Here is a 22822-nt window from a genome sequence, read left to right on the forward strand (position 1 = left end):
CTTTTGATACTGTTGCACATGGAAGACTGCTGCACAAATTGGAGCAGTGTGGCATTGGAGGCAAGTTGCTGCTATGGATAAAGGGGTGGTTGAGGGGGAGAAGACAGAGAGTGGTAATCAATGGACACTGCTCATCGTGGACTAATGTTATTAGTGGAGTCCCTCAGGGTTCAGTATTGGGGCCTTTATTGTTTTCTGTATTTATAAATGATATTGATGATGGTATATCAGGCTTAATGTCCAAGTTTGCAGACGATACGAAGGTTGGCAGGGTTGTCAAGAACACTACTGACACTATGCTGCTGCAACAGGATTTGGAAAGGTTGAGCAGATGGGCTTCGAGGTGGCAAATGAAGTTTAACATTGACAAATGTAAAGTACTACATATGGGAAACAGCAACCCCAGAGCAACGTATCAACTCTGTGGTACTACACTGACAGTGGCAGAGAATGAAAGGGACCTGGGGGTGGTGGTGCAGGCAGATATGAAGTTCTCTGAGCAGTGCAGACGAGCTGCAAGAGTAGCTCATGGTGTATTGTCAATGATATATAGGAATTTTTCTAGCAGGGATAAGGAGGTGATTATTCCCTTGTATAAGGCAATGGTCAGGCCACACCTAGAGTACTGTATACAGGCCTGGAGGCCTCATTTCAGGAAGGATGTAGAGCTGCTGGAACGAGTACAGAGAAGGGCAACTAGATTGGTGAATGGGACAAAGGGGTTCTCTTACGAAGAAAGGCTTAAGTTTTGCAAATTACAGTGTCTGGAAACTAGGCACCAGCGGGGTGATCTGATAGAGGTGTACAAAGCCTTGAATGGTTTGAGCATGCTCAATGCTGATGGGATTTTTCCTCTAGCTCAGAAAAATCACCTGAGAGGGCATAAATTCAAATTGAGGAAAGACAGATGTAGGATAGATGTGCGGAAATTTGCCTTTAGCCAGCGGGTGGTTGGTGGGTGGAACAGACTTCCATCCCTTGTCGTGGAAGTTGATAGCCTAAATAAGTTTAAGGCTCAGCTGGACAGGTATTTCGAACGAACAGAGGGGTGAAGTGGAAGTGGTTATTTTTATTTATTTATGTTACTTTTTTTTTTTTGGCTGATGCTGCATAAGCTTGCTTTCTTGCATCAAATGCCTCTACTAATGCTAATGCTAATGCTAAAAGTAGTTAAAGCCCTAGGACTTGCTACTTCAGGTAACATCGTTATCATCTTTATTTTTATGTTAATCAGTTTATTTCAGTTATCTCCTTCACCTTACAGGCCTTCTCAATTTTTTCCATGGTAATTGCAATTGATAGGTCAGCATCCCTTCCCTATACACTGAATATAAACGTTTGTTTATATTTCATTACAGTTGCTGGGGTTTCTCTATTGTAACTAGTAGTACCCAGGATCCATGACACAGTTTAATAATTTTGTTTTAATACTTTGCTTGCTTACTTTGTCATTCAGTAACCTGATTATTTTTATCGATATTATATATATATATATATTGTGTTCTTACTGAAGACTATAAAAATGATATTTGGTAAAGTTTACCATAATAGGTACCTGTCAGGTGTGCAACGTGAATGCTATTGCACATAGGATAATTAGGTATTATATGTGCATGAAATTATATTAGTCAATTTTATTTAATGGTATCTATCTGTAGGGAATTAGGTGTATAAGGACCAAACTAACACATTAAAGTAAAAGTCAAGTGCAGCCATTATCAACCCAGTGCAGGATGGAAGCCTCCTGAACAATTCATGCCGAGGGAAATGGACCATAATCTGCCACGCTGGTCCAGTGCGGGTTGGCAGATCGACCGTATTCAGCAGTCAGGGTCTTGAACCCCGGTCTACTCAAAGAGTGTGTACTACTGCACTCCCGCTCCTGCCCACTCGGCTACGGAACTAACACATTAGTAAAAGTAAACTAGCTTTAGCCTGGAAGACCTATATAAAATTATATTAATAAAAAATGTTGATGAACAATGAAAATAACAATAAAAAATGATAATAAACAATGAAAATAAAATTGCAAATAACATTCTTCCACTTGGTCATCGGTCTGCTACTTCTTCGGAGGCTTTGAGCAGACCGATAGACAGACTAAAAGAATGTCTCATACCTACCCGTTTCTATTGTCCCCATACCAGTTTTGCCTGATTTTAATTTTTAGGTGATTGTATAAAAATGAAATTAATAGAAATTAAATGGGAAGTGCTAATAAATGAGAAAAGATAATGTGTTAAATTTAAATTTTGTAAAAATAGTGTCAGAATCAGCAGATTGGAATAGGTGACACAAAGCCCCAATGGGTATGTATCAGATTAAATAAGAATAGGTTCTTACTTCCTTCTTGTACTGTGGTGGTCAGACTGAAAAGGGATCAATTCCCACCTTCTGGTTGTTTTATGTGTGCTGATTAAATGATACTGCGCAGCCGTGCTTTTCATTGACTATGGTATGATGGTGAAATTGTGGGAGCGAAGTTAAAAAATATGTAATTAATGATTTTGAAATTTCGCAAGATTATTTAATGAAAAAACTTTCGAGCCTACAGACCAGTAAGGCTCCTGGAGTTGATGGAATATACCCTATAATCTTAAGAGAGAGGCGGCAAGCGAGTGCATTGAACCATTGAGGCTAATTATGCGAGCATCACTAGACTCTGGGGAGATTCCCTTGGATTGGAAAAGTGCAAATGTATCTCCCATACATAAGGGTGGCTCTAAAAGTGAAGTTGGAAATTATCGACCTGTCAGTCTGACTTCAGTAGTAGGGAAAATCATGGAGGCAATGATCAAGGGTGGAATTCAGGATCATTTGGATCGAATTGAAATTCTCAAGGATACTCAGCATGGTTTTGTAAAGGGAAAATAATGTTAACAAATCTGGTTCGCTATTTTGAAAGGGTCACTCACGAGCTGGATTTAGGAAATAATTTCGACATTGTTTATTTAGATTTCAGCAAAGCTTTTGACTCAGTCCCACATGAGCGGTTGCTTTATAAGCTGGAACAGGTTGGAATCACTGGGAAGATCCTTAGATGGATAGAAGGATGGCTTCAGGGCAGGAGGCAGAGGGTTGTGATAAATGGCTATTCCTCAGATTGGGTTGATGTAAGAAGTGGGGTTCCCCAAGGATCAGTATTAGGACCACTGTTGTTTTTAATTTTCATAAACGACATCAATGAAGGGATAGAGGGTGTGATGTCTAAATTTGCAGATGATGTTAAAATTGGTTGAGTAGTTAATGATCACTGTCAAGCTGAGCTTCTTCAGAGAGACTTAGATAGACTTCAGGAATGGCCAGAAAAATGGCAGCTATGCTTTAATCCAACAAAGTGTAAGGTATTACACCTGGGAAACAGTAATCCCAAAATAACTTATTCACTTGGTGGAGTTCAACTAAACCCAGTACTGGAGGAAAGGGACTTGGGTGTTACGATATGGTCAGACCTGAAATTCTCTGAGCATTGTAAACAGGTTGCAAGGAAGGCCCATGGTGTCCTATCGATGATCTATCGAACTTTTGCAAGTAGAGATAGGGACATGATAATCTCATTATATAAGGCTTGTGTTAGACCACACTTGGAATACTGTGTTCAAGTATGGAGACTGCACCTAAAGAAAGACATCGATCTTCTTGAAAGGGTGCAAAGAAGGGTAACTCGCCTGGTGAGATCGGCAAAAGGGCGTTCTTATGAAGAAAGACTTCGAATATGTGGGTTGCAGAGTTTGGAAACTAGATACCTTAGAGGAGATTTGATTGAGGTGTTTAAGGCTCTGAGAGGCATCAGTAAAATGAATGAGGACAAAATTTTCAAGATTATAAATGATGTTAGAACTAGGGGACATAAATTCAAGTTACGGGGGGGGGGAATGTTTAGATTGGACTGCAGGAAGTTTTATTTTAGCCGGCGAGTTATAAATTACTGGAATAAGTTGCTTTCATGGGTGGTAGAGGCCGACAGTTTGGGGAAATATAAAGGTCATCTGGATAGTACTTTCGGGTAAGGGAAGCGCATAGGATGATAGGTTTAATTTCCCTTTTTTTTTTCTTTTTTTTTTTTTATTATTATTATTATTTAGTTATTTATTTTATTTTTTTAGTTTTTATCATTGTTTTGTTCGGATTTTTTTTTTTTTTGGCTGGTGCAGCATAAGCCATAGGCTTTCTTGCACCATGCGGCCGTTACTAATACTAAATTGCTGTAGACAATATGCCCCATGTCAATGCAGATGTTCTGATAGCCTTGAGAGGGTTTTTATTTCAGTTAGTGGGGGGGTGGGGTTGCCTCTGATGGTGGAAGGAACCTATATAAATGAAATGATGTGTTTATACAAGTACAATAAGTGTTAGTATGATTAAATACAAGAAGTATATTAATGAAAAAGTGTGTTAATGTAAATTAGCATTTCCTATATATTTACCTTAACACACTTTTTCATTAATATACTTCTTGTATTTAATCATACTAACACTTATTGTACTTGTACAAACACATTTCATTTATATAGGTTCTTTCATTTATATAGGCAACTCATGCACCTAATTTCGTATACATAGATACCATTAAATAAAATTGACTAATATATATATAAATAAAATGATAAAGATAAAGTCTTATCAAACAGGAATGAGCTGTTAGAGTTTATGCAAAATTTATAAAATATATATAAGGCTAAGTTATGGATCTGGGTATTACGGTAAACGCAGAAAGGACCGCCAACCACAATGAATAATAGACAAAAAGGTAAATGTAGTATAATTTTGTATATGGTAGGGGAGTTAAGCTATCAGGTGTAATAACCATGGAAGAATAGGTAAAACCTGTAAGTAAAAAATCAATTTACCTGAAATAAAAATAAAAAGCAATTAATAATTATAGTAAGCACCTAACGCTGTGGGTCCTAGGACTTTAATTACTTCATCAAAGGGTCGGTAGCGAAAATCGTAGGAGCCACGGCAATAGGCCAGGTCTCTGTTTCTGTTATGATGTACATGTAAATGGTACGTATACATCATAGCCTACCCGAGAGAGACCAGAAGGAAGAATAAAAAACTATAAAATAAAAATAATAATGATAAATAAAATCCTGTGGAAAGAGAAGAATGAAATGTAAACTCAAAAAAAAAAAAAAAAAAACCTTTGAGAAATGGGGCAAAACAAGAAAACTTACTGTCTGTATGGACTGGCAGACGTTGAAAGTCTCTCTCCTTCAATCACCATTGATTTTCAACATCTGCCTGTCCATACAGACAGTAAGTTTTCTTGTTTTGCCCCATCTCTCAGATTTTTTTTTTTTTTTTTTGAGTTTACATTTCATTCTTTTCTTTTCACAGGATTTTATTTATCATTATTATTTTTATTTTATAGTTTTTTATTCTTCCTTCTGGTCTCTCTCGGGTCAGCTATGATGTATACGTATACCATTTACATGTACATCATAACAGAAACAGAGACCTGGCCTATTGCTGTGGCTCCTACGATTTTCGCTTCTGACCCTTTGATGAAGTAGTAAAGTCCTAGGACTTACAGCGTTAGGTGCTTACTATAATTATTAATTGCTTTTTATTTTTATTTCAGATAAATTGATTTTTTACTTACAGGCTCTCCTAATTCTTCCATGGTTAATTATACCTGATAGCTCAACTCCTCTACCATATACACAAATATACTGATATTTACCTTTTTGTCTATATATACGTATGTATATATATATATATATACATACAGTGAAACTTCCCTTTAACGGACAGCCATGGGGAACGAGAATGTGTCCATTAGAGAGAAGTGTCCGCTAACAAGAAGTCTGAGGGAGAAAAAAAAAAGAGGAAGAAAGAAAAATCGTTAAACGTTTAATGTAAAATTAAATTAAAATATATACAGATTTTGAACAATATTTTTGTAAATAATATATATTTTTTTATTTATATTTTTTTTTTATGTGAACCCCAAACACGAGAGGTATTAGAACCTATAGTACTTAGTACCGTGCTTGGGTTGGAGATTGAGAAGACGAAAGAAGATATTTGTTGACATTGAACTTGAACTTCTGTAGATTGCAATTTTCAGGAAATACATATGAAGGAAGGTTATTCCAGAAAACGGCAGTTGAATGAATAAATGAGGAAGATGAAAAGTTGGTTCTGTGGGTTTGAAGTTGGACAGTAAATGGATGTTTCCTGGTGGCGGCACGTGTTCGGACTGTTTTGAAAGAGAGAGCGGGAATTATAGAAGCTAATTCAGAAGAACAGTGCCCATGGAAGTATCTGTAGAAGAGGCATGCAGCAGAAACAGTGCGTCTATGAGACAGCGAGTGGAGAGACTCTGTTAGAGATGAATCATTAATTAACCTAACTGCCCCCTTCTGAGAGGGCAGTTAGGTTAATTAATGGGCTAATATACAATATAGGGCTAATGTACAATTACATACACAAGAGATAAAGAAAAATCGTTAAACGTTTAATGTAAAATTAAATTAAATTATATACAAATTTTGCACAATATTTTTGTAAATAATATACATACAATTGTGCTATGCATATGACTTTATCTTAAGAAAAATACATACAGTAATCACTTATTTTCTTCTTTACCTTCTTCCGGCTGATAATTTTGTTTTCAACATTTGTTTGGAGTGAAGAAACCATCGAAAGTCGTTCAGTATCTCTTCAGCGGCGAAAAACATTTTTAAACGATTGATTTGTATGAACGCTGCTTCTATTTTCATTGGTGGTTCGTCATTAATATGTTCTTCGACAGAATGACCTTCCATTTCTTCATCCTCATGAGGAACTTCTTGAAAAATATCGATGATAATGTCATTGATATCTAGAGCACCATCTTCTGTAGTGAGGTTCGAGACTATATATTTGTAGCCAGGGTCACTTGTAGCGGAAGTATACATTATCAATAGATGTTGAAGTTCTTGTTCTTCTTGGTGCTCCACATTGCTGTTCACAACTTCAATTTTTGCGTTTGAGAAGCCAGACTTTACAAAACAGTCAACAGTTTGTTTTCTAATTGCGTTTACTGAAGAGGAAATCCATTGAATCGCATCTAGGATGCTGAGTTTCTTTGCAAGGTCACTCACACATGTTACATCGTTCATGTTTGCAATGAGACGTCTTAAAACACGTTTTCTGTAGTGAAGTTTAAAATTTTCTGCCACTAAACACCTTGTGTTTGGTGGCAGAAAAACGATTTGAATGATACAATTCAATGTGCGGGTGAGATGCAGCATTATCCATGAAAAGAATAATTTTTCTGTTTTGACGAATCATGTTTTGGTTAAAGTGACTTATCCATTTGCTCATGATATCTCGTGTCATCCACGCTATTTTATTAGACTTCCAGTCAACATTCAAAAGATTCAACTTTATGCCCTTGAAACAATGAGGATTTTGTGGTTTTCCTATAACAAGAGGTTGTTCAAAGTCTCCCAGCATATTTGAACACAATAGTACAGTCAAGCGTTCCTTAGAAATTTTTCCGCTCTGGCACTTTTCGTTTTTTAGTCTCATTGTTTTTTCAGGAAGAGCTTTAAAAAACAACCCTGTTTCATCACAGTTGTAAATATCCTTAGCTTCAAAATCACGACATAAATCTTCCAATTTGATGGTCCACTCTGTTACAACCCCAGTATCAACAGATCCACCTTCACCACTTACGGTTTTACAAGAAATTTTATGCCGAGTTTTGAACTTGTGTAGCCATCCCACAGAAGCTTTGAACTCATTTACTCCCATAGATTTTGCAACCTACAAAGCCTTTTCCCTAATAATAGGCCCATTAATGGGAATTTTTTTTAGCACGTGCGCGACAAGACCACTCATACGTAACATTGTCAATTTGAAGTACAACAGTTTACGGGAATGATTTTTGAACCTGATCATTTACGTGTTGCCAAAATTGTTTGAGCAGTTCATTTTTTTTCTTTATGTCGCTTACCTGCGTCTTCCCGATTTTGAATTTTGCAGCTAGATTGCAAACACTATTTTTTTGCCGATCATACGCATTAATGAGTTCGACTTTATCTTTTAAAGTTAAATGTTTACGAGAAGACATTGTGCATTTCACACGACACGGAACAAAACTGAAAACTGAAACTCAAAAGACGAAAGGCCGACAAAATCCCCCCCCCCCTCTGCACACACCGAATTCATCAGAAGTTTTACACGTGCTCTTAAAAAAGGGGTTTAGAACCTTGATAAAATTCAGAGAATCGGAAATAGAAAATAAACACATGGTTGAGGCAATACGTAGAACAAACGTTCCTAGAAAAAGGGCATGAGTTCGCCCGCTGTCCATTATGGGGAGATCAAATTAAGTGCTAATCTAAACGAAACAGTGCAGATTGCCTGTCCGCGTCTGTTACAGAGAATGTCCGCTGGACAGAAGCTGAAAACACATTAAAACCAAGAGGAGAGTTGGAGAATTTGAAAATGTCTGTTGTAGAGAGGTGTCCGTTAAAGAGAGGTATCCGTTAGGAGAAGTTTCACTGTATATATATATATATATATATATATATAATATTGATAAAAATAATAGGATTTCAATCACATTACTGAATGACTAAGCAAGCAAGAAAAAGTATTAAATTATTAAACTGGGTTATGGATCGGGGCACTACTAGTTATAGTAGAAATACCTGGCAACCATAATGAAATATAGACAAATGTTTATTTTCAGTGTATTGGGTAGGGGTGCTGACCTGTCAATTGTAATTACCATGGAAAAATTGAGAATGCCAGCAAGGTAAAAGCAGATAACCTGAAATTAAATTAGATTAACATAAAAATAATAATGATAATAACAATGGTACCTAAAGTAATGGGTTCTAGGGCTTTAACTACTTCTTCAAAGGGTTGGCAGCCAAAACTGTAGGAGCCACTGCAATAAGCAAGGTCTCTGTTTCTGTTATGATGTATACATGCGAAATGTATACATCATAGCCGACCCGACAGAGACCAAAAGGATGGTGGGACTTTTAGTAATAGACTGTTAGTTGTAGAGCGGATATTATCTTTTAAGGGCACAAAAGGTGATATAGTTGTACATGTTGGCACTAATGATATTAAGAGTAGGAGACCAGCGGAATTACTTAACAAGTACAGGTCACTGTTGAAAAAAAGCCGTGAATTAGGGTTGAATTTGAAAGTGTCTGCAATTCTGCCCAGACACGATAGGAGGGAGTATATGATGAGAGCCCTGTCAATCAATTCGGCCCTGGAAGGATTGTGCAAGGCTCAAGGGGTAGAATTTTTTTAAGCCTGGTCTGTACTTGTTAACAGGAGAGACAGCTTCTACAGGGATGGGATACACTTAAATAGAAAGGGTGCAAGAATGTTTGCTGATGCTATTGAGGCAGTGTTAGGTGGGTCGGAAAACTGCTAGATTGGGGGGATACAAGGACTAATAGATTAACAGTAGCCACTGGCAGAGGAGAAAGTGATTCTTGCACTGCTTCTATTGGAATGAGCCGCAGCCTGGAAAATAAGATGCAGGATATTTCAGAGAGTGCTGGGAATCATTAGGGTACAAATAAACACATAGGGTGTGTTAGGGTAGCTAAGAAAAAGAACAGGTGCATGTATACTTGCATGTACACCAATGCTAGGAGTTTAGTAAATAAATTTGATGAATTTGAGGTATTGCTCAAAACATCAAAGGCAGATATTGTGGGGATTTCAGAGACGTGGTGTCACACAGGTATAAGGAATGCAGAACTGGAATTTGGGGAGTACAATGTCTACAGAAAGGATAGGAGGGGAGGAGGGGTTATGCTATTAGTTAAGAAATACATAAAATCCAAGGAAGTGAAGCCAGTCGACATTGCTGGACAGTGCAGTGTCAAGTCAGTTTGGTGTGACATAAGCATTGGGAGGTCAAAATTGAGAGTAGGAGTGTGCTATAGGCCTAATGACTCCGATGAGTATAATAAGAAACTGTATGGAGAAATAGAGTGGACCAGTAAATCAGAGAGTCTTATAATGGGGGATTTTAATTTCCCAGATATTGACTGGAATTTGGGGTCTGGTCACTCACACACTAGCAAGGCTTTTGTGGATTTATTGGATGATTGTTTTCTACATCAGCATGTTCAGGAGGCAACTAGAGGGAGTAATACTCTTGATTTGATTATCAGTAGTGATTCTTCATGCATTAAGAATCTGCAGGTAAATGAACCACTAGGTGGCAGTTATCACAGTGTGCTGAAGTGGGATTTACTCAAAGAGGTAACTACCATTAGGGGTAAAGGGAAGGGTTATTGCTTTCGTAAAGGCGACTACAATGGATTGAGACAATATTTAAATTCTATACAGTGGGACCAACTGATGATGTTACCAACAGCAAATTCAAAATGGGAAGCATTCAAAGAACTTATCTTGGAAGCTACTAGGCTTTACATACCAACTAAGAAATATTGTTTAAGGTTTAGGCCTAAGTGGATGTCAGATGAACTAATGAGACATATGACAGAGAAGAAAAATGCATGGTATACATACAAATTAACACGTGACACAGAAACCTATGATAGATACAAGTTGATCTGTAACCAAGTTACAAAGGAGGTTAGGCAGGTGAAGGCAGATTACAAGAAATCTTTGGCAAGGGATGCAAAGAAAAACAGCAAAGAGTTCTTTACTTATGTAAACTCTAGAAGGAAGGGGATGAATCAGATTGGTTCACTTGATATCGGTGGGTCAACTGTTGATGACCCTGCTCAGGTAGCTAACAAACTGAATGAATATTTTGCATCGACATTCACACATGAGGAGTTACTCAGCAAGGGGAATGATAGAGATGTATTCAACTCTGGCAGTAAGCTGGAGAATCTTGTAATAACTGAGAGTAAAGTGAAGGAGAAATTGTTGAAGATAAATACAAGAAAGGCACCTGGGGTGGATGGGATCTATCCAGTTATATTAAAGGAAGCAGCAAAGGAAGTAAGCAAACCCTTAGCCATAATTATGAGAGCTTCCTTGGACTCAGGGGAAGTACCCATGGACTGGAGATGTGCAAATGTGACCCCAGTTCACAAAGGAGGATCAAAGGGCGACACAAGTAATTATAGACCTGTTAGTTTAACTTCTCTTCCTGGAAAATTAATAGAGGCACTGGTTAAAGAAGCACTGCAGGATCATCTAGACAAGACTACAGTTATAGCTCAGACACAGCATGGTTTTGTTAAGGGGAAGGCTTGCTTGACGAATTTGATTGGATACTATGATGAAGTCACAAAAGAACTGGATGCAGGGAGCAACTTTGATATTATATACTTGGATCTTAGAAAGACTTTTGATACTGTTGCACATGGAAGACTGCTGCACAAATTGGAGCAGTGTGGCATTGGAGGCAAATTGCTGCTATGGATAAAGGGTGGTTGAGGGGGAGAAGACAGAGAGTGGTAATCAATGGACACTGCTCATCGTGGACTAATGTTATTAGTGGAGTCCCTCAGGGTTCAGTATTGGGTCCATTATTGTTTTCTGTATTTATAAATGATATTGATGATGGTATATCAAGCTTAATGTCCAAGTTTGCAGACAATACGAAGGTTGGCAGGGTTGTCAAGGACACTACTGACACTATGCTACTGCAACAGGTTCTGGAAAGGTTGAGCGGATGGGCTGAGAGGTGACAAATGAAGTTTAACATTGACAAATGTAAAGTACTACATATGGGAAACAGCAACCCCAGAGCAACGTATCAACTCTGTGGTACTATACTGACAGTGGTAGAGAATGAAAGGGATCTGGGGGTGGTTGTGCAGGCAGATATGAAGTTTTCTGAGCAGTGCAGATGGGTTGCAAGGGTAGCTCATGTTGTATTGTCGATGATATATAGGAATTTTTCTAGCAGGGATAGGGAGGTGATTATCCCCTTGTATAAGGCAATGGTCAGGCCACACCATGAGTACTTTATATAAGGTCTGAAGGCCTCATTTCAAGAAGGATGTAGAGATGCTGGAACGAGTACTGAGAAGGGCAACAAGATTAGTGAATGGAACAAAGGGGTGCTCTTATGAAGAAAGGCTTACGTTTTGCAAATTACAGGGTCTGGAGACTAGGCACCGGCGAGGTGATCTGATAGAGGTGTATAAAGCCTTGAATGGTTTGAGCATGCTCAATGCTGATGGGATTCTTCCTCTTGCTCAGAATAATCACCTGAGAGGGCATAAATTCAAATTGAGCAAAGACAGATGTAGGATAGATGTGAGGAAATTTGCCTTTAGCCAGCGGGTGGTTGGTTGCCGGAATAGACTTCCATCGCGTGTCGTGGAAGTTGATAGCCTAAATTGAAATTTAAGGCTCAGCTGGACAGGTATTTCGAACGAACAGAGGGGTGAAGTGGAAGTGGTTATGTTTTATTTATTTATTTATTTAATTTTTTTTTTGGCTGATGCTGCATAAGCTTGCTTTCTTGCATCAAATGCCTCTACTAATGCTAATGCTAAACTTTATGAAGCTCAAAAAATAGGAATGAAGAGAAGATTCTGAAAATATATTTGTTTTTTATATGATTGAAGATTTCAGTGAAGGGGAAGCACATTTCACCATAATAATGTAAAATTCCACAGAATTCCAGCTATCGCAAATGCAGTGAGATAGTTTACTACCCGTTTATAATAAATCCCACTAACAGAAAAGCTCAATAAACTGGAAACTGCTAATTGTTTTTATTATTTTATGGTAGTGAGCTAAAAAAATCTTCTTTAGAAAAATATCACAAAGCATTCAAAATTGATTCTTATAACCAAACATAGCAACAGCTTTGTGCTTTGTATGTAAGTCATTTGTATGTAAGTAGAGGAGTGCCTGTATATATATGTAATAAAAATATATGAACAAAAGAATAAGATGCATGAGAACCAAGTGAAAAATATGTATGCAAAACACAACAAAATGGCATGCACCAAGCTGCAGACTTTGATTCCACTGGAATACATATTTAAATAGAAATTAAGTAAGAGGATGGAAGTGTAGAGACTGTGAAAATTAATTATATTTCGAAAACAAAAAGAATGATCAATAACTAGGAACAAAAAATTAATCTTGCTGAAAAGAGACTAACTAAAAATAAAACAGTGTGAAATATCACATTTTGGCAGAGAACTACATGCCAAGTGCTATGTGAATCCTAATAAGTAAAAACAGAAATACCAAAGAAATTAAATTGATTAACAGAGCAAAAGAAAAATAATATCACCCAAAAATTAACATTTGCTTGTTGCTTAAAATTTAACTTCTTTTTATACAGGGATGAAACGAATATGAAATATCTACATAACAGTGGTTGGCATCAGTTTCCTCCCTGAAATAATTTTGATAGGTTCTCATTGGAAATATATTCAAAAACTGAGACGTGTGCTTAAAAAGTTCTCATCACCCTTTGTTTTCAAATATTGTAGGTTAATGACTGAAAACCAAAACCTGTAGTTTGTTTAATCATCTTTTCCCTCTATTTTATTGATGTATTTTTTTCCTAGAACAAACAGGAGATTTCTAGAGCTTTCTTCAACATTCAAGAATGTTCCAGAACATTCTAGAATGCTGTTACATGTAAAAGAAAGGTTAGGATGTTTCTGGAAGGTTCTAGAACTTTCGACAGAGTTCTCTAGAAACATTGTGAGCCTTCTAGAAACTTCTCTACTGGTATATACACTGAATTATGACCACCTACCTAATACTTCGTAGGTCCTCCTTTTGCCCTCAGTACAGCAGCTATCCGATGTGGCATTGATTCAACAAGATGTCAGAAGTGTTTGGGAGGTATGGCCAACCAAGCTGTGTGTAATGTGGTCAGCAGTGCAGGTATGGAGGCGATTGGTGTATCCAGACACCTGATATACTTTCCATTGTGTCCCACAAGTACTCGGGCGAGTTCGGAGGCCAATCGATATGCTGGAAGTCAGAACTGTGTTCCTCAAACCATTCCTGCACAACAAGTGCCCGATGGCTCAGCACATTGTTATCTTGAAAGACACCATCGCCATTTGGGAAAAAGTGTAACATAGCGGGGTGTACACAGTCAGCAAGCAGTTGATGATAGCAGAGACCACTGATACGTTGTTCCACATACAGCACTGATACGTTGTTCCACATGCACCATGTTCCCTCCAGTGAAACATGCCCCACACCATACAGCTGCCTCCACCGGCCTGCACTTTTGATACCATGCATGGATGAAGAGCCTCATGTTGTTGATTCCAAATATGTACACAACCATCCACAGTGTGGAGTAAATAACATGACTCATCCAACCAGCACACCTTCTTCCAGTCTTCTAATGTCCAACTTGCATGCTCTTTGCACCAGGTGAGTCTTTTATGCTGATGAGCCTTGGTTAGGAGAGGATGCTGTAGGCGTCGTCTGCTGGTACAGCCCATATGTGCGAGCGTGCAATGCATGGGCATGCCAGATATTGTTCCAGGTTGGCCCTTGTTGTATCGGGTAGTTAACTCATCAATAGTGCTGCACCTGTTCGCTTGTACGAGTCATCGGACCTGGTGCTCTCCTCTAACATCAGCCTTTTGCTGACCTTTGCAGGTTTGCCATCGGGTCATTGTTTGACCTTTTTGACGCCAGCCCTGGTATACTTTAATTAAGGTGGCTGTCGAACACCCCACCAGTGGAAAATCGAAGCACCAGCTCGTCGAGTACCCACAATCTGTCCTTTATCAAAGTCCCATAAATCCTTCCTTTTACCTATCACGCTCAGAATTTTATTAACTACTGAACCACTGACACTTTATCTATGCTACTTAGGTTGATTAACTATGCATTCTCGTACCTCACATGGTCAACAGATTGCATTCAGTTTTCATAGGAGTGGTCATAATTCAGTGATCACTCAGTGTATATGAGTGGGTTCCACTCCAAGCAAGCAATTGTTTATTTCAAAAAGTGTACGTGTTTCAGAGAGCAAATGTCAAACAAAGTGAAACAAGCATTTTAGTTTATTAGTGTTTGTAAACAAGTGTTATGTACATTACTGTAAATTGTGAACTGCATTTAAATTAGAAATAAAAATCTGAAATTTCTTAATTGTGTTCTCATGAGCGCATACTTCCAACCGTACATGAAATATGTTTTTTTTTTTCCGAAATAAACATGATAGCTTTTGCTACATTTACGGAGAAGTGGTATTAAAATCACAGCGGAAGCCACTGTAACAACCTGTGAGAAAAGTCTATGAACTCTATTTTGGATGTAAGGTCACTCCAAAGATTTCCTGTGGCTCATGTTCTCAAGGACATTAACAGGTTGGCTTAGAGATAGTCATATATCGATGCCTTTTGCTGTTCAGGTGATATGGCGGGAACCTCAAGACAACGTATGATTGTTACCTTTGCATTACCAATATTTCTGGTTTTTCTGAGAAATCCAAGCATAAAGTAGAGTATCCCAACATACCTTCTGCCCTGGGGCTGGTTCCTTATGATGATACAAAGCCACCAAAAACTTATGGACTTGATCCTGATTTATTATTGGAAAAGGTGTCTCGAGAAGATGTAGAACTCAGAAAGAGTACAGATCCAGCTTTTCAACTCTTGATACTGCAAAGCCACATCTAATCATTTAGCAGCAGAACTAAATGATTTGGTCAGGGATTTGGATCTCTCAATTACTAGGATCACAGCTTCAGCAGTGGAATCCTCTTGAAAAGGGTGTTAATGTGTCTTTTTATAGGAAGAGGACGACCTATTACTCCCTGGATGGTGCTTTGGTTTACTTTAACAACGTCCAGGAATTAATGAAAGAGTTACATCTGGAGCATGTCCCTGAGCAGTGGAGGCTTTTCATTGATTCATCCAAGGTCAGTTTGAAAGCAGTTTTACTCCATAATGGAAATAAGTATCCATTTATACTATTGGCCCATGCAGTTCACATGAAGGAAATGTATGAGAACCTACAGATTCTTTTGCAAAAAAATATGCTATCAAGAATACAAATGGAATATCTGTGCCCACCTAAAAGTGGTAGCTTTGCTGACTGGGTTGCAAAGTGGATACACTAAATACTGCTGCTTTTTATGTGAGTGGGACAGCCGAGCAAAGGATTGCCACCACAGGGTAAAAATATTGCCAGACTGTTCAGAATATACACCGGGTCAGAAAAATATAGCACATTCTTCTTTGGTGGATTAGTCAGAAATCTATTTACCTCCAGTGCACATCAATCTGGTTTTATAAAATTATTTTTGAAAGATGAGGAATTCCTAAAAAATTAAATACCACAGAAATAAGAGCCTGGAAGGCATTTGAAAACAGCTGCTGGAACTTTTTAGGCAGTTAGAAATCACAAAATTACAATGAAATTGTGGATGAGTTAATTTTAGCATGCAGAGTGTTGGGATGCAATGCTTCATTGTGGTTAAAGCTTCATTTCCTACATTGCCATTTAGACTTTTTTTCCTGAAAACTTGGGAGCAGTCTCCAATGAACATGGTGAAAGGTTTCATCGAGATATTTCTCAAATGGAAAGAAGATACCAGGGAAAATGGAGTCCAAATATGTTGGCAGACTATTGTTTGAATTTCATATGGGAGATTGGATGATTATAAAAGGCAAAAATGACAAAATAAGTTGTCAGATAAACATGTTTGGAAATAGAATAAGGTTGATAGACCCATTATTCAATATTTAGTACTGTATGTAACATTATTAAAATATGTGAAATGTTTTTTAATAGAAACTTAGTTTTTGGCTTTAATCCCTTCTCCCTTAATAGGTGTTACAGCAATATGGTTGCTATATTTGAATTTAGCAATGTCAAATCTACAAGAATTGCCCTTGTGAAAAAATGTAACTAATGTAACCTGCTACCACTGAATGAGATGTTTGCAAATGGCACATGGATTATTTATGTTTATCAGATGCTTGCACAGCTCCATAATGTATATGTACCTGTGCACATTTCAAAAGCTTTTTGACTCAGCCTTGTAGTATATACAATATATATGTAATATGATAAAATCCTGGTTTTAAATCCTTTATATTATATATATATATATATATGTGTGTGTGTGTGTGTGTTTTATGATAAATCCTGTTCAAATTATTTATTCTTGAAGGTGCTGGACTGCATGCAAACAGTATATGTTGTATGGGCATCTCTACGTTGCGTGGTACTTTTGTCACCTGGGACAAGTAAGCTTTCATTTATCATTCCCATTTAATTTATAAATAAGTTAGAGGTGAAAATATAAAATGTAAGTTCAGTAACTAGATATACCCTTATTCCAACAGGTGCACTTTACAGTGATATAAAGGGATTAATTAATTTTTTTCTATTCATTTTTATTTGTTATAAGTATATTATATGTTCTTCACTTTAACTCTGTAAGTCTGTTAAAATGTTAAACACTGCTTTTGTTTTATATACTTATTATCCTGAAATCTTAAACTCTTATGAACTCTTTGGAATACTTTTTTTTTTAGTATTCCATTCTCACTCCCTTGACCAGGTTACGGGAGTGAAAAAAAAATATTATTACAGCCAGTACACAGTAAATTTGCATCATGATGAGGCAAAATTACTTCTGTTTGTGATACTAATTTGTGTTCAAATTCATATAATGCCAACTTTCCAAAGCAGCCAGTATCAATTAAGCTCACACTGTGATGTTGGATGATCCACTGATAATTAATAATTATTAACTCTGTGAAAATTAAAACGTTTTAAATTTCTTTACCTGATTACATTTTGGGTGTATTAGATCAGTTATTATTAGCTTTCTGAAGCAACTCAAGTCAAAGAGATGATAAATTACCAGGTCACCCCATAAGTTACAAACACCTGTCTTATAACCATTGTGCATGCAAACATGTTTATCTTATGGGGCATGCACAATGCATGCTCAATAAGATTAACATGTTTTCATGAATAACAATCAGTCGATCAATGAATTTGAATAATTTAATTGGTCAGGGAAATATTTTTTCTCTGATCAATTAAAAATACCTTAGTTTGGTGTTAAGATGCTGAATGAGAAGCTAATTATGAAATGTTCTCTAGTTAACTTCAATTTTTCATAGCCTCTTAATTAAAGCCAGAGATGATTGGATGGGATAATTATCCTTCCTCATGTTCCTTCAACCAATAAGAATTGCTTCTTGACAGAATGCTATTGATAGTTTACTTTCTGTACCAAGAGTCCATTGTACTATACTTGTTGTCAGAAGTTGCTAATCTTTGGCAAGATGATAAAACAAAGCACTCGCAGTTCAACCTCACTGATGTTACATTCATCTGAATACAACATTCTCAAACTGGTCTGACGACCCCAGGGTCTATGAATAATTTCTTATAAATATTTAAAAACAAAATCAATTTAAGGTTTGGTTTTTAATTTAAAAATTTTAAATTCTAAATTTTCCTTTGCTGCTTTCCCTTTGTCAAGAAGTTTTATAAGGAACAAAATTTCAACAACAGGGTCTTACTTGTATTTGGCACCATGCTTAGCCATCCTGTTATATTAACAGTAAAGACCTGGATGACAAAATACAAATTGTTTTTGTTATAACAAATAGACCAGGGAGTGACAGTAACATTCAATACCTGTTATCTCCAGCTGAGCACATGAAAAGTGATCACCAAGACACAGTGAGGAGTGGTTTGTGAGTTCTGGAAGGGATTATTCCTTTTGCATGGTGCAGTATATTCTGTGGTCTTCTTAATATTGTAATATTAATAAGACTATAGACAATATTGTACCACCTTGGGAAGAAGTCACCCACTCTATTACATATTTTTGGAGTGCATTCATGTTGTCCCCATAATTCAACTACAGATTGTGGAATTGGTATCAATGAAATCAAGTAACATTGATGGAGATGCTGAGCTGATCCATTAGAATCTTATTGAACAGGAGCAATAATATGTGAGAATAGGTAAAATTGCAGGAAGAAGAAGAAATTAACCAGAACTTCAAGTAGAACAGCTCATGAATAAAAGGATGCATGATGTTTTCAGTTGATTCTAGAAAGAACTTTTGCCCTGCTGTAATGAACAGAAACAAAAGAAATAATACCAAACTTCTTGTTTAGACTTCTTTCCTTGGCATCTTAAGGTGTAAATAATTTGATAATCAAATTATTCACACTGCACGTTATCAAAACAGTCACCAATCACTGATTTCCTTTGAACTTAAAAGTTTAAACTTATATTTCTGGAGAAATGTAATATATAACACCACTCTGCATGGTTTTTGATGTTTATAAACTAATAACTGTTTTTAACTTAGTTTTTTATGCTGGGTTCAGAAATGTTATTCATTTTTTTTCTCTTATGCACCTTTTTTTCACAAATCACTTAAGTTAATATCATAAGTTGTATTATTGAATATATTAAGTTAGGAGTAAATTCTGGGAATTTGTAAACTAAATCTTCACATGTTGGCAACATTGCATTCAGTCATTTGTTTCTTGACCTTGAGATCTTCATGCAGCAGTGTTTTACAGTTTGAGCTCAGTTTATTTTTGAGGTTATCATGTCAAACTAGTGCTGAAAAATGAGTAAAGTATCTTCAAGCAAGTGTTTGAACAATCTAAATTTATTTTGTTATATTTTTGGAAGTTATGTAGTCCTCAAGCAAAGACAAGATATTACAGAGTTTGTAAAAAATGTGTATTGTGTTTATTTTGGACTGAAAGTCGGTAACAAAGATAAACAATGTGCTCCACACAGAGTTTGCTGAACCTGTGTTAAAGCATTGAGATTGTGAAAAAAATGATAAAATGAAGGCTATGCCATTTGCAATTCCAATGATTTTGTGGGAGCCTACAGACCACCGTGATGACTGTTACTTTTGCTTAGTTAATGTAGAGTGATACTATTCAAAGAGTAAGAGGAGCATTGCCTATCCTAATATTCCATCTGCCATTAGACAATCCCACATGGAGATAACCTGATGTAGCAACAGAGAGTGCTGAAAGGGAATTTTCTGAAGTTGAAACTGAAGTCTCCGTGCCTGGAGATATTGAGTCAAGCTGTCAGCTGTTTTCACAGCATGACCTCAAAATTTGGTAAGAAATTTAAATTTACCAAAGGAATCTGCAGAAGTGTTTGGTTCTAGATTTATGTCCAAAAGTCTTCTAGCATGTGGGTTTTTTTCATGGTACAGACACAGAATAAGAACTAGTCCCCTACTTTTCTGAGGATGATTCTATGGTTTTTTGCGGTAATATAAATGAACTATTTAGGAATTAGTTACAGTCCTATGGTGGAGACTTTTTGTTGAGTCATCAAAGATCAGTCTCAAAGGTGCATTGCTCCACAATAAAAAATAAATATTGGTCAATTCCAGTAGCTCACTTTGTGCATTTGAAAGAAACGTATGAGAACTTGAAGAAGTTGTTGACAAATATTAAGTGTGAAGAACATGGTTGGTTCGTCTGTGTTGACTCTAAAGTGATAGGCATGTTATTTGGACAGCAATCTGAATACAAAAAATGCCTTGCTTTTTATGTGAGTGGGACAGTTAGGCAAGGAGTAAGCACTAGAAATCGAGATCTGGTCAAAGAAGGGCAGTTTGTTGCCTGGATCAAATAACATAGTTCATAAACCACTGGCAGACAATGCCTGAACAAATGCTGTGCGTAAATAGTATGCTTTTAAATTTGAAGTAACACCCTGATCCATAGCTTGGTTGAGTGCAGTCATGTTTGGCAGTAGAAATATTACTCTCACGTTCGAATTGAAATCATTTAGATGCGTAGGATGTCCAGGAGCATTATCTAATAGAATCAAAATCTTGAAAAGAACATCATTGTCTTTACAATATTTTTCAATCTCTGAGATGAAGCAGCATCTAAACCAATCCTCAAAGAAAGATATTGTTATCTATGCTGACTGGTTTGATTGGAAATGCATGGGTAGGGTGGCTTTTTTGATGCCCTTAAATGTAAGAGGATTTCCAGAATGGTACACAAGCAGTGGTTTTAATCTGTAATCTCCAGCTGCATTAGCCCCAAGCAAGAGCGTGGCCCTATCTTTTGAAACCTGGCATTTTCTTTTCCTCTTTGGCAATGTATGTTCAATCTGGCATTTTTTTCCAATACAGAGCATTCTTGTCAACGTTGAAAATCTGCTGCATTGAATAGCCGCCTTCATCAATAATTTTTTCCACCACATCACAAAATTTCTGTGCACCTGCAGAATTGGTACTGGCGACTTCACCGAATACTTTGTTTTGGAAACCAACGCGAACCTATTAAACCATCCGTTGCTTGCCACAAACTTGCCTTAGGGTTCACTGTACTTATCCTTAATATCTTCATAAATACTTGTTGCTTTTGCTTGAGTGGTCATTAGACTCAGGGGCATTCGCTTCTGAATCTGATTTTCCATCCATATTATTAACAGCTGTTCCATCTTCAATATAGCACCTGAACGCTGTTTTGTGATCACTGTTGATCTTAAGTGCATTGATCCTTTGACCTGGTCTTTTCTATGGGCACTGTCCTTTAAAATAGTATTCACTGTTGAAGAAGCGAGACCTAATTCCCTTGCAATAGATGACAAACTTTGTCATACTTCTTAATTAATCATCTTCATTTCTAAATCAATTTTGTTTTGTTTCCTAGCACTGCCAGCTCTTGCACTTTCCCTTGGTCCCTTTCCCTTCGTCATTGTAATAAATAAATAAGAATGAAGAGAAGTTTTCTGGAAATTTGTTTATTATTATGACTGAAGATTTCAGTGAAGGGGAACATATTTCACCATAATACCGTAACATAAAAACTCCGTTATTGGGATTATCAGAATTTCAGTTATTGGGATTATCGCAAATGTAATAAGATCGAGTTTACTGCCCGTTTATAATAGATTGTGCTAACATAAAAACCCAGTAAACTGGAAATTCCAAATTATTTTTGTTTTTTGGTTGTGACCTCCAGAAACGTGCTTTAGAAAAATATCACAAAGGCATTCAAAATTGATTGTTATAACGGAACATATGATAACGATGAAAGTGTAGTGCAATTTCCATTATAAATATGACCTTTTATAGAGATAAATAGCTTAGTAATATAGCGAAATTTTCAACTTCCAAGGACTTGGAATGAATTACAAAAAAAAAAAAAAAAAAAAAAAACCAAAAAATAAACATATTATTGGGATCACATTACAGTATTTTCACAATACCTCTATTTATCTCTACAGATGCAAAATATGTTTCCATATTTTTTTCAGTTTGCACCGGCCTGCAAAAATTTACGTGAAGTCGAATTTGCATTAGTCGAGTATTGTGTAAGTCGGGGAGTTCCTGTATAGCAAAAAAAAAATATAGATAATTAAAACAAAAATGTGTTAAAAATTTAGTGCATATATATGTAAAGAACATGGTTCTGTATTTTGTTGTGACTGTGAAGAACATTCAGTTTTCATATGTTTACAGAAACAGTTTTGAGAAACTTTTTTTTGTGAGTTGTGATATTTTTTTTATGTTGCTTAAAAATATTTAAATAAATATATGTTTGTCACTTTAAATGTTTATTTGCTCAGTTATACAGGAATTTTTAACAAAAGTATCCAAGGTGGGAAAAAGATCATATTTGACTGCCTGTGCCACAATCTTAAGGAGCTAAGGGTTAACAGCTTTGTGTGGTCTTTTAATTAGCCAGTAGTTAATTGGCAGTACTATAAACTTTTTTTTTTTGCATTCCAGTTGATGACATAATAAAATGGTGTAATATAATTTTCTGTATCATGCAGGATATTGCAATGGAACACAAATTTATAAATAACAAATTACTGAAATTACTTCGTTGGTTAAATGTAAGTACCAAAATTTTCACAACTAATGAAAAACAAT

At 36.5% G+C, this 22822-nt stretch overlaps 1 protein-coding gene across 1 annotated transcript in view; it reads left to right on the forward strand.

Moving 5' to 3' along the window:
- LOC150080822 (glycerol kinase 5) overlaps positions 1 to 22822 on the forward strand; it is a 376684-nt gene that overhangs the window by 106422 nt on the left and 247440 nt on the right. Inside the window, exon 5 of the mRNA XM_090382163.1 lies at positions 17081 to 17156. Within this exon, the coding sequence (XP_090238289.1) occupies positions 17081 to 17156 (76 nt within the window). The remainder of the gene's footprint in view (positions 1 to 17080; positions 17157 to 22822) is intronic.

The sequence above is a fragment of the Mastigoproctus giganteus genome, chromosome 9, assembly GCF_048544385.1.
Source record: "Mastigoproctus giganteus isolate SK-2022 chromosome 9, ASM4854438v1, whole genome shotgun sequence".
Classification (NCBI taxonomy): domain Eukaryota; kingdom Metazoa; phylum Arthropoda; class Arachnida; order Uropygi; family Thelyphonidae; genus Mastigoproctus; species Mastigoproctus giganteus.